General features: G+C 40.3%; 1 protein-coding gene across 4 annotated transcripts in view; it reads left to right on the top strand.

The window, feature by feature from the left end:
• kiaa0753 (KIAA0753 ortholog) overlaps window positions 1-12,613 on the top strand; it is a 51,034-nt gene that overhangs the window by 21,232 nt on the left and 17,189 nt on the right. For 3 of the 4 annotated variants that reach the window (XR_009827405.1, XM_062059837.1, XM_062059836.1), the window contains exons 11-17: window positions 2,342-2,503; window positions 2,996-3,085; window positions 3,232-3,319; window positions 7,121-7,192; window positions 7,323-7,493; window positions 7,639-7,714; window positions 7,851-7,971. Coding sequence is in view for 3 of the 4 variants with exons in the window: in XM_062059837.1 (XP_061915821.1) it covers window positions 2,342-2,503; window positions 2,996-3,085; window positions 3,232-3,319; window positions 7,121-7,192; window positions 7,323-7,493; window positions 7,639-7,714; window positions 7,851-7,971 (780 nt within the window). In the remaining variant the exon portion in view is untranslated. The remainder of the gene's footprint in view (window positions 1-2,341; window positions 2,504-2,995; window positions 3,086-3,231; window positions 3,320-7,120; window positions 7,193-7,322; window positions 7,494-7,638; window positions 7,715-7,850; window positions 7,972-12,613) is intronic. The other variant, XM_062059838.1, reaches the window with a different exon arrangement.

Below are 12,613 nucleotides of genomic sequence, written 5' to 3'. Positions count from 1 at the left end.
CCAGCGACCTTCTTGCTTCTACCGCCAACGGTGTGGGTCCCAAGATAGGAGCTTCCAGGGCTCACCTGCCCTTCTCCTGTCGGCCATCGCCGCTGGACCTTGGGTTAGAGAGATAGGAAGGCTAGATGAAGGAGAGTAAAGAGGTAGAGGAGAAGCCAATCGTGTGAGGTTTAAGGTGGGGTAGGAGCGTGACATCCGATCCACCATCTTGGACTTCATGCATCTTGTCAGGTATTGCTTTTCCTCCCCAAGAACTGTAAAGTTCAAGGGAGGGGGCTGGTTTTGTCGCCCACGACCCGACCTTGAACTGGCAGTCATGGTTACCAGCAGCGATAGATGTATTTTCCCATATTTGTTAAGACTATGAGGCTGCACAATTTCCTGTGGGAGTGAGTGAAACCATGTGATCACTCCCAGCCCAATCCATAAAAATGGATTGGGTTTCTGTGTGTAGCGCCTTTCAAGATACCTAAAGCGCTTTACAGTAAAAACCCATTATTCATTCACTCCGCAGTCGCACATGAGAACATCTGCAGCCAGAAATGCCCTGGAGAGCTGCGTGGTTGCCAATTCATGCCAACGGCCTCTCCAACCACCCCCAAGATTTATTCACATGTAAACAACAGTGTAACTAATCAGAAATCAATTTATAAAGGCATGCAGCATTTTGGATACACTTCTTGTATTAGGATATCATTACAGTTTGCACGTGTACCTAATAAAGTGGTCAATGAGTGTACATAAGCAGTTCCAGAAACCACTTAAAGGGCAACTTTAAGTGGTTTGTCAACATTTTTTTTAAAATTTTGCCTATTGTTCACAAACCTATGAAAATCAAGAAGGCACAAGTTTTTTAGTTTTGTTTTTTGCATTTTAACATGTAAAAATTGGCTTTTTTTCTGGATGGCTAGCAATGCAGCAATGGGAGCAATCAATTCTACCTCTAATTCACTTAAAAAATGCATTCAAAAACCGCCAACAATACTTCCTTTACGTTCCGTAACCTGTATGATAACCAAGTTCTCGCAACATTGTTATTGTAAGAGCAAACACTGAGGAACTATTTTTCTAGCGGAGTAACACATCAGCAGGCTTCGGTATTAGCCGTAAAAGCTAACTACGGAAAGAGATCAGCTAGCTTCTACGTCAACACGAAACATGTTTGAGTTTGTAATGCACAACACTGCGATAGTACACCAATCTGTACTGACTGAAAAACATGAACAATCATATTACAGCACCTGTAAAGTATTAGCCCACATTTCATGTTATTGTTTGTACACAGCGTATGTTGTCTGTAATGATACATGCATGACGTGCTGCTTGTATCATGATCAATATAAAGTGTGACTCACTCAATGGACAGTTGTGCGTTTGGTCCAGCTGGGCGGGGACACTTTTTTTCCGGTTCATTTGAGTAAGCACTCCATTTATGTCGAAATAGCATGGCTTCAAATTCCACTTTTGCAGTAGGCCTGGGCTATGGGGCCTAAAAATAAAATCATTTTTTTCCCGAATTTTTTCCTTTACTTTTTAAAGAAACCACTGAAGACAAATGACAGATAATTGTAAGTTTTTAATTTATTTTAATCTAAAAATAGTAGTTTAAACATGATGACTGCATACACTGCATCTTACTCTTAGCAAAATTCTAATTTGTACAATGTTCTTTTTAGAGCAGATATAAAATTTACTTTTTATGGAGTAATTTTCACAAAATTAAATTAAGAGCTTCCCTTGGGCAGCAATACTTCTGCTTGAATAGAATACTTTTGTTAACAAAAATGTAGCATTGCACATTGCATGCAAATAAACAATCTCCAATATCGAGATCAATAATGTGCAAAAATGAAACTTCTATCTTAAATAACATACTTCTGTAAATAAAAATGTAGTATTATACTTTGTATCCAAATAAATTATGAAATAAAACATTGAGATGACTATAGTTTGTTTCCGTAAGTAGATATAGCAAACATAGCCTTTTTCATTCACACATCTTGGCGGTGTGCAAAGCGACAGTGATTGTGCGTCTTTCTCATCATACATACTTTGTGTAAATGACTCCACCATAGTAAGGTGATTTTTAGCCCTTCGAGTCACTTTCACCTCACTCTCTCGGTTTCCATCTGCTTCAATGTCTCTCTCTTCCTTCGGGCTGGCTTCTAGAAGCAGGAGCTCATCCTTCGTATATTTAGCTTCTTTCATGATGATTATGAACGATAGGAAAAAATCCCCCAAAAGTGCAGTTCTCCTTTAACTATAATAGCATAACGATGTCACAATCACACGTTATAAACTTTGTCAGAATATTGCTAGTGAGTCTCTCCTGTCTCTTCAGCTCTCATCAAAAGATGTCACCTGAGCCCAGATGTTTCTGGTCTCCCGAAAAGCCCTCATCATCAACTCCTGTCGGGCAGAAAGTTGCCTTGGGGTCAGTAACAGTCAAAGATGCTGACTTAAGCTTAGAAAAAAAAGAACATGCCCAGAATGAAGCATTAAGGTGAGGATCACTATGTGCTCCCTATTTTCTTTACAATTATCAGACATGTTGGAATGAACTATGTATTTACTTGGTTTGAGTAGGTTTTTGCATCAGTATGTCAACGTAAAAGAACAAACCTCGAATAAATGGCATGTTAATGACTTCCACATCTATATTCACTAAATTGATTTTAACCTCTGTCAGACCCCACTTACCCAGAGCCACAGGCAATACTGTGATTCAAAGTTATTTTTTCCTCAATAAATTAATCTCACTGCTTGCTAAATCTAAAGTTAGGTCATTTGTCTTTGTAAAGGATTAATGGGCAGCCCGGTTTTAGTCCTTATAAGTATTCCCTTGATTGAGTACTCCACATAACTTTAGCCAATCCAATTAGAATGACTACAATTGTGCCTACTAATTAATCAGGTGCCACCAACCTGATTCTGGTCTTGCAAATGTAAATGTAATGGCATTCAGCTCAATGTGACAACATCTGTCATGGTACAGAGGCGTTTGGCTGGAGAAGACAACAATGCAGAGACTGAACGAGCTCAACCAGCTAAGTGAAGAGGAGGTTGAACGTATTAGGAGATTGAGGTACAGTAGCAATAAGTCTACAGTTTCTGAAAGGACGGCAGTGATGATGCTCGATGAGCAGCTTAATGCAGATTCCTTATTCTCTATCAGTCAGACTACATTCTCACGGCCTGCACAAATTAAACTAATAATGTTTTGCTTTACAGGGCCGAGGTCATCTCGCCAACACAGTGGGCCGAGAGAGCTGAGCAGCAGGCTCGAGAGAAGATCCAGCCTCTTCTGGATGAAGCTAAGGTTGGAAGAATCATTTATTTGGTTTCAGTAAAGCATGGCTGCCCAACACACACTTGGAAAGATTGCTGTTACAGCATATACTGCTAAAAAACCCAAAAAGAGCAAATCCAAGGAAGAAAAGAAAGATGCTGTATGTCTAAAAAAACAAAGAAGAGCCAAAACTGAAATAAATATTGTTCTGGCATATTCATGATGGAGGGGCCAGTCTTGGACTAACTTTGGACACGCAGGTGGCTGTTGTCCTTCTAGACAGGTCATCTAATGTTCAATGTTCCTATATTTTGTGCGTGTTCTTTTGTGTGGCGACATGCGTTACTTGCAACAAATTACAAACAAGGAGATCCTTCGATGCAACTTCAGACTGTCAACAACCGTTTGCATGTACAGCTCTTGTGCGCGATTTCGTGCACTTGCAGAGAGGAGGAGACCGGGAGGGACTATCAGCAAGTTGCGCAGATTCGGGGGGGGGGGGTTTACAGTTTAAATTCTGCCTGGTGACATAAGATTCACGTACCCCAGCTTTAAAGGCTCACTGTCTATATAAGACCTTTCAGCTCACAGTGCATGTCAGAGAATCATGAGGTCTAAGGAACTGAACAAAAGGAGCTCAGAGACAAAGAATCAATCAATCAAAGTTTACTTATTAAGCCCTTAATCACACGTGGCTCCAAGGTCTCCAGAAGCCACAACACCATCCTCAGCTCAGATCCTACAAAAGCCAAAAGCAGTGAAGTAGTCACGTTGTGTGAATGGTAAATAAAAAGAGAATTCAAGGATTTGCAAATCCTTTTCAAATTATATTCAATTGAATAGACTGCAAAGACAAGATATTTCATGTTCACACTGAGAAACTTTGTTATTCTTTGCAAATATTAGCTCACTTGGAATTTGATGCCTGCAACATGTTTCAAGAAAGCTGGCACAAGTGGCAAAAAAGAGTGAGAAAGTTGAGGAATGCTCATCAAAGACTTATTTGGAACATCCCACAGGTGAACAGGCTAATTGGGAACAGGTGGGTGCCATGATTGGGTATAAAAGCAGCTTCCATGAAATGCTCAGTCATTCACAAACAAGGATGGGGCGAGGGTCACCACTTTGTCAACAAATGCCTGAGCAAATTGTTTAAGAACAACATTTCTCAACCAGCTTTTGCAAGGAATTTAGGGATTTCACCATCTACGCTCTGTAATATCATCAAAAGGTTCAGAGAATCTGGAGAAATCACTGCAGGTAACATTGAATGCCCGTGACCTTCCATCCCTCAGGCGGTACTGCATCAAAAAGCGACATCATTATGTAAAGGATATCACCACATGGGCTCAGGAACACTTCAGAAAACCACCGTCAGTAACTGCAGTTAGTCACTACATCTGTAAGTGCAATTTAAAACTCTACTATGCAAAGCCAAAGCCATTTATCAACAACACCCAAAAACACCGCCAGCTTCGCTCATTTAAGATGGACTGATGCAAAGTGGAAAAGTGTTCTGTGGTCTGACGAGTCCACATTTCAAATTGTTTTTACGGCCAGATCTGGTTTCTGGGCGCCACTTGATGGCTGCCCACTGCTTATCAATGCAGAGATGAATTCTGCTGAAAATTTTACTTGAGGCAAAAATAAACATATTTCTACTTAAATTGTTGCTGTGATGTATATCATGTACTCCCTGTAATGAGATACTCTACTGTATGTACATAATATTAATAAATAATGGTGGTGGTTCTCAAACTTCCACCAACTACGACCTCAGAAAAAAACTTGTCTCTCCAAGTACTGACATAATGACCATCATTAAATACAGTAGCATAGTAGGCTTGAGTTTTCATTAAAAACAAGGCAGAGATTTTAATTAACAAGTATATTTGCTATTTTGGCCACTGTAACGTTATACACAGTTTGAACATAATACACAGTTTGATTTTAGGAAAATAAAACACAAACTGTGTATTGATGTGATTTTTTTGGCGTACCACTTGATGACCAGTGGTACACATACCATAGTTTGAGAATCACTGGATTACATCTATATGATGTTTTTTTTAGACACTCAAAGCACTTTACAGGGAGAAATGAGAACCCATCATCCATTCACATATGCCTTGGGGTAGACTGACCTTTCTGACCACCACCAAACATTCATTTACATGCGGTGTGAGTGGCAATGTGAGCAAATGTGGGTAAAGTCTCTTGCCAAAGGACACAATGGCAGTAAGTAAAATGGCGGAAGCTGGATTCGTACCAGGAACTCTCTCAACCATCTGAGCCACGCTTCCCCCATACAAAGTATATGCTTGCCCTGAATTTGTGAGTAAGAACGCCAAGTGCAGGGGTGTCCAAACTTTTTCCACTGAGGGCCGCACACTGAAAAATCAAAGCAAGCGGGGGCCCATTTTCATATTTTTTATTTTAAAAACCAATACAATGTATGTATAAAAAAGATACATTTAGGCCTCCACTCAGACTTGATCCCCAAAAGGTTTTGGTCAAAAAAAATATTACAAATGTGTCATTATTTAGTATTATTATTATTATTATTCAAGGTTTAAATCTCTAGATCAACATTAGGTCTATCTGTCAATATAACGCTTTTAAAGATTTAAGTTGTATGCCATTTTTGTCAAGGAAAACCGTGTTTTTTTATGGAAAAAAAACACAATATGCAATATTTTCCCCCAATAAAATTTTAGAGTCGAATATTTGAGATTATATAATAATTGGAGTCTTAAAAAGGTCAATAACTCATAACAACATTGGTTTAAATTCATTATTTTTTTGAGCAATGACACTTTAAAAAAAAAAAAGTCCCACTAAAATTATTGGGGATCCAAAAGGGTACTGCTCAGACGGCGTGGCGAAGTTGGTAGAGTGGCTGTGCCAGCAATCGGAGTGTTGCTGGTTACTGGGGTTCAATCCCCACCTTCTACCTTCCTAGTCACGTCCGTTGTGTCCTTGGGCAAGACACTTCACCCTTTGCCTCTGATGGCTGCTGGTTAGCGCCTTGCATGGCAGCTCCCGCCATCAGTGTGTGAATGTGTGTGTGAATGTGTGTGTGAATGGGTGAATGTGGAAATAGTGTCAAAGCGCTTTGAGTACCTTGAAGGTAGAAAAGCGCTATACAAGTATAACCCATTTATCATTTATTTAAAGTTTAAAAAAATAAATCCAAATTTTTTTTTCAACTTTTACCACAATAGTCTCAAGATCAACTTCAGATCTATCTGTCAATTATAAGTTTTATTGTTGTTTATGTTTTTTGTTTGTTCGTTTTAGGCCCTTCTTTAAAAAACTTTGTTTTTTAAATGGCAACCAAAAAATATGCAACATTTTCCCCCCAAAATATCTCAAAGTGGAATATTTAATGTGAAGTAAATGGAGCCTTGAATAGGTAAATAATTCATAATGACATTGATTTTGATTCATTATTATTTTTTAAAGAAACAATCAGCCTGCATGGCATCTTTGTGTGATTAGAGTAAATAATGCAACATTTTCTTGTTACATTTCACCTGTTTGCTCTTTTATACCACTTTTTATGTTTTTTATTTGTTTTTCATCGTATGTGCCGTGGGGCCATTAAAAAATTACCTGTGGGCCGCAAATGGCCCCCGCGCCGCACTTTGAACACCCCTGTCCAAGTGGATTTCCAATGTACTTTGTGTTTTAGGTTCCATTCTTCCTCTTGCTATGATACATTATTCAGCATCTTTATGTGTCATTTTGCTCTGGCAACAGCAATTGTCTCAATTTTAGAGCACTTTCTGCGGGAACTGCCGTTTATGGTCATTTGTGTGTTACCCTCAGCATCTTGGCGAGTCCAGGAGCAGGAGCAGCGTATCTCTGAGGAATAAGCTGTCAGAACAGGCTGCAAAGACGGTGAGCCAAGATACTCTCACCAATAATTCTCAACCCAGACTATTCTTAGCTATGAAAAAAACCCAAAAACAACTCACTTCCATTCTATTCCATTAAAATGGCTTAATGTCTTGGCGTTCTACTGAATCAGATTGGCGACAATGCTGAGCAGCTGGGTGAAGTCCTACTGGATGAAGTCTTAGGGGATGCTGCACAGGCGGCATGGACGCTCAAGATAAGTGAACAGTTGGAAGGCGTCAGCAGGAGGGTTATGCAAGCCCCCACCCTGGAGAGTATGCTGCTTCGCATGGAGGAGATACAGGTGAGAACTGCCCTCCACAAAAACCACCCTGGAAACTTGAGCCTTGTTATTTGTATTGCTCTGGTTCGGCATTCTTGAACGTTTGCTATGTCTCTGAAGTTGTGAGATCAGCATGTTTATCAAATGTGTTTGTGTGCCCGAGCAGAAGGACCAAGAGGAAGTAAGGAGACGCTTTACCTCTATTTCCTATTCAGAACCTGATCAGTTGGAGCAGCGAGCAGGTAACAATCATCTCTCATGTTCAAGCATAACACTCAATTAACTGAACATCTCTCCTCTAGGTGGAGATATTGCTCTAATCCAGTGTTAAGCAAATCTAATGCATGTGTCTACCCACACTCTCCATGTACTTGCCAGGCTCTCAGGTCCAAGTTTCAGGCTCCAGGCCAAACACCCCACAGCCCATTAGACTGACGAGGTTGGTGTTGAGGCAGCCTGAAGCAGCTGATATTGTTCTGGAGAAACCCGTGGAGACCGGGTGGGTTTTTTGTCCTTTCTCTTTTAATTTCTTGATGGTGGCTTGCCTTCATTGCTGTCTTGTAGTCTTTTTAGACACTTTTCAAAGTGCTCCAAGAACATTCGCTGCATATTGAGAGCTTTAAATCACGTAACTTTCATGCTGGTTTAAAAAATATGTTTTAAGACGTGATTTTAAAGTCATTTAGGAGGGAGCCTTTCGAATAGTAAGAAGGATATTGTTCCAAAGTTTTGGAGCCACAACAGAAAATGCACCATCCCCTCTAGATTGTAATCGTGTCTTTGGGACTGTCAGGTGAAGATAAGCGGTGCGTCATGGGAGAAGCCGGAGGTTGTCGTGGTTTTACGGATGCAGACGAACGAGGTAGCAGCGTGAGGAAAAAGGGGTATTTATTCATAAATGAACAAAAAGCGAGAGCAACGGGGAAGTGCTCTGACCGCACAGACCATGACCAAAACGAAACAAAATGCAAAACACTTACGGGGAATGTGCAGCAGACGGCGTCCACACATACGAGTGTACTTCCAATTAGCATCAAAAAGAATCGTCTCTAGTCACCAACGAATAGGGAATCGAACACATCAACATCCACAATGTCCCGACAACGAAGGGAGAAAAAGGATCCACTTAAATAGTCTTGATTGCTAACAAAGCAGGTGAGGGGAAATGCTCTGTGACAAAAGTGAAGCAGCCACGGGAAAACACTAACAAAACCGGAAGAGCCACCAAAATAAAAGCACAGGACAGGAACTAACACAAAACACAGGAGAACACCAACAAAAAGGCACGGCGGGGTGTAACCAGCCGTGACAGGGACCACAAGAAGAAATTCATCAGCTGATCTCAGAGACTTTGTGGGTGTGTAGATGTTTATAAGGTCAGACATAGAAACAAACAATACCATTTTAAAGTGAATTCTAAAATAAACTGGGAGCCAGTGAAGGGATGCTAAAATTGTCAGGCTTGTCCCTGACAGTTTGGCTATGTTTTAGTTTTTCCTCTGTGTTTGTCTTAGTTTCCTGTCAGTGCTTTTATTTTGTCTTCATTTCCTGATTATGTTCCCTGAGTGTTTTGTCCCCTCAGCTGTGGCTGATTGGCACCTGGCCACACCTGGTGCCAATCAGCCAGCTGCTATTTAAACCTGTCCTGCCCTCCAGTCACTGGTGGATCATTGTCAATAGAATACTTGTCACTTGTCACTTCTACCTGTAGCTTCTACCTATTTGTTGTTGTAGGTCCGTCTACTTTTGTCCACTCCGCTTTAGTCATAGTTCCTCCGTGTCACAGTAAGTGTTTTTGTTTATTGTCCACAGTTAGCCTTTGTGCTATTTTAGTTTATAGCCTAGTTTGTTCTCCGCCTTGTTTGTTCCCTTTTGTTTGTTTTTTGCTATAGAGCTGAATTAAATCATGTTTTCCTGTTCAACGCCTGCCATCATCTCTGCATCTTGGGGTTCGTCTCCAACTACAAACTCTGACAAAAATAAGGGTAATGTGTTCATGTTTTTTTGGCCACTTAAAAGGCGAGCAGCTCAGTGAGTGAGTGGGCGAGTACAGAAAGAGAGGAGCATGCGCACTGCGCCGTAAAGTGATGAATAGGTCTGGTTGTGTCCTGCAAAACTAATAATAAAGCAACCAGATTGTCACAAATCAGCGGCCTCAAATTCTGACCGGAAAGCGAATCTTAGCAGACCCATTGCAGGGTAAAGTGAACTGGAGCAAACGTCTGCCCTGTGCTCCTCTGCTACAGTCTGCACCGGAGCAGAACAGCAGGACAGGTGTAACAACTACATTATTACCTGTCACCCTTTATAACTCCTTGTGCAGATCTGAATGTTTATTAATTAAATGTTTACCTAAGTTTGACGCAAAGGTGGTAATACTAATTGTCACATTTGGCGAGGCGTGTTTTAAAGCAACGCTTGAAGCGCGGCGCTTCCTCGTTAAAAGCATCACCTTTATTGTTAGTTTTGAAGTCCAAATGCCTCCGTAATGTACTTCACACCCTCTTTATTAACCAGTAGAATTGTAGTTTTTATTGTTAGTTTTGAAGTCCAAATACCTCCATATTGTACTTCACACACTCTTTATTAACCAGTAGAATTGTAGTTTTTGCCATTCTTCCCCACCAAGATGTTATTTCTTGTATGCACTTTGTGTGTGTGTTTGTGTGTGTGTGTGTGTGTGTGTGTGTGTGTGTGTGTTGACACACTCAACATCACGCTCCTCGGCTCTGTAGTCGCCTTTTACATAGTGAAACCCAATATCTAAGTTACATTTAAACCGGTGTGGGTGGCACTGGGAGCAGGTGGGTAAAGTGTCTTGCCCAAAGACACAATGGCAGTGACTAGGATGGCGGAAGCGGGGATCGAACCTGGAACCCTCAAGTTTCTGGCACGGCCACTCTACCAACCGAGCTATACCGCCCCTGAAGCATATTGTTGTTGACTTCTGGGAGCTTTTGTAAGAGGACATGAGTTGCTCTTCAAGAGAAATGGGCTCTATTAGAGTTGTATTCTTGTTCCCAAAATGACCTGGATGAGATGTTCTTTTACCGGCAATTTGGGAAGGAAATGAAGAAAATTGAAGCTGCATGCTATGTCTGCCGTCGCTTAAGGAAACACATTAAGGAAGAAGAACATAAGTGACACCTGATGCTGACTCATGTCAACATGTGTCCATGTCAGTGTGTAGGTTGTCACCAGGGGGTCATGTGGCTTCACTTGCACTGCCTGAAACAAGCTGTTAGTTTTCTGTATTGAAACACTTGATTTAACATGCTCACAGCTGCATTCATGTCGTCTGCTGCTTAGACCAGTTGTTACAAAACCAATAACTAAAATAAGATGATAACTGCAACAATGAATTAACAATAATGTCACCAATTTGTTATTCCCAACTACGGCTGGGTGATATGGCCTTTTATTAATATGTGGATATGTTTAATCCATGTGACAATACACCATATATATGTGGATATGTTTAGTCCATGTCACGATACACCATATATATGTGGATATGTTTAGTCCATGTCACCATACACCATATATATGTGGATATGTTTAGTCCATGTCACCATACACCATATATATGTGGATATGTTTAGTCCATGTCACCATACACCATATATATGTGGATATGTTTAGTCCATGTCACCATACACCATATATATGTGGATATGTTTAGTCCATGTCACGATACACCATATATATGTGGATATGTTTAGTCCATGTCACGATACACCATATATATGTGGATATGTTTAGTCCATGTCACGATACACCATATATATGTGGATATGTTTAGTCCATGTCACGATACACCATATATATGTGGATATGTTTAGTCCATGTCACGATACACCATATATATGTGGATATGTTTAGTCCATGTCACGATACACCATATATATGTGGATATGTTTAGTCCATGTCACGATACACCATATATATGTGGATATGTTTAGTCCATGTCACGATACACCATATATATGTGGATATGTTTAGTCCATGTCACGATACACCATATATATGTGGATATGTTTAGTCCATGTCACCATACACCATATATATGTGGATATTTTGCCTTAGCCTTGAATGAACACTTGATGCATATAATCACAGCAGTATGATGATTCTATGTGTCTACATTCAAACATTCTTCTTCATACTGCATTAATATATGCTACTTTTAAACTTTCATGCAGAGAGGGACATCACAACTAAAAGTGTATTTATGAAACAGTTATTAAGCAGTGGCACAAACATTCATGTCATTTCCAAACAGAAAGTGCAAGATTGTCAGACATTTTAAAACAAGCTATTAGTGCACTTTTGTGCATGATGTCACTAAGATGATATATCAAAACAACACTAAATTAAAGTGCACTTTTTGTACAGAATGCCACTACAATAGTTTACAACAAATAAAGTGCACTTTTGTGCATGATGTCACACAAGATATTTCAATAAGTGTCACATAAAAATGAGCTGCATAATAGGAAATCAAATAGTGTATGTCCTTCACTATGTGGTAGGTTCCTGCGGACGTTATCTCCTTCTGTTGTTGACTGTTTGTTTCATACGGTGTTGATGTGGAAATGGTTGCTTGGGCATTTTGTGGGTGAGGCACCAGCCGGAGATGTTGACATGCAGAGTTTCAAGCACTCTTCATTCTCTAGTGGGTGACTTTTCAAATGATGCTACATTAGCAGTGCTGCTACTTTTTGTCGCAACGCTTTTGCCGCACACTTGACATATTACTGATGTCTGTTCAACATCTTCCCACTTGAAGCCAAACCACCGCCAGATTATGGACCCCGTGCTGTTTCTCTCGGGAATTAATTATTCCTTCATTTGTTACCAGATTCGCACCTTCTTTCTCTCGTATTACCACTAGCATCACAGCTAACTTTACCCATGCCGCTACCTCTCTGCTCGGCGAGAGCGTATGACGTTGCCTCCCTTCATTTGGTATTACCGGCTGACCTTTGCCAGCGCCAACAGGAGTTCAGACAAATCAGTAAAATTCAAAACCTTTCATGTATTTATGTCTTATTTTTTTAATGTGATTCACTCACATATTTTGTTTGGGATCACTCTTTCAAGTTGAGACCTTCTACTTCCTTACATTCACTTTAAGGCGT

This window comes from Entelurus aequoreus, linkage group LG10 (genome assembly GCF_033978785.1).
Source record: "Entelurus aequoreus isolate RoL-2023_Sb linkage group LG10, RoL_Eaeq_v1.1, whole genome shotgun sequence".
NCBI lineage: Eukaryota > Metazoa > Chordata > Actinopteri > Syngnathiformes > Syngnathidae > Entelurus > Entelurus aequoreus.
Note: the sequence above shows the minus strand (reverse complement) of the source record. Positions and strands in the feature narration are given on the sequence as shown.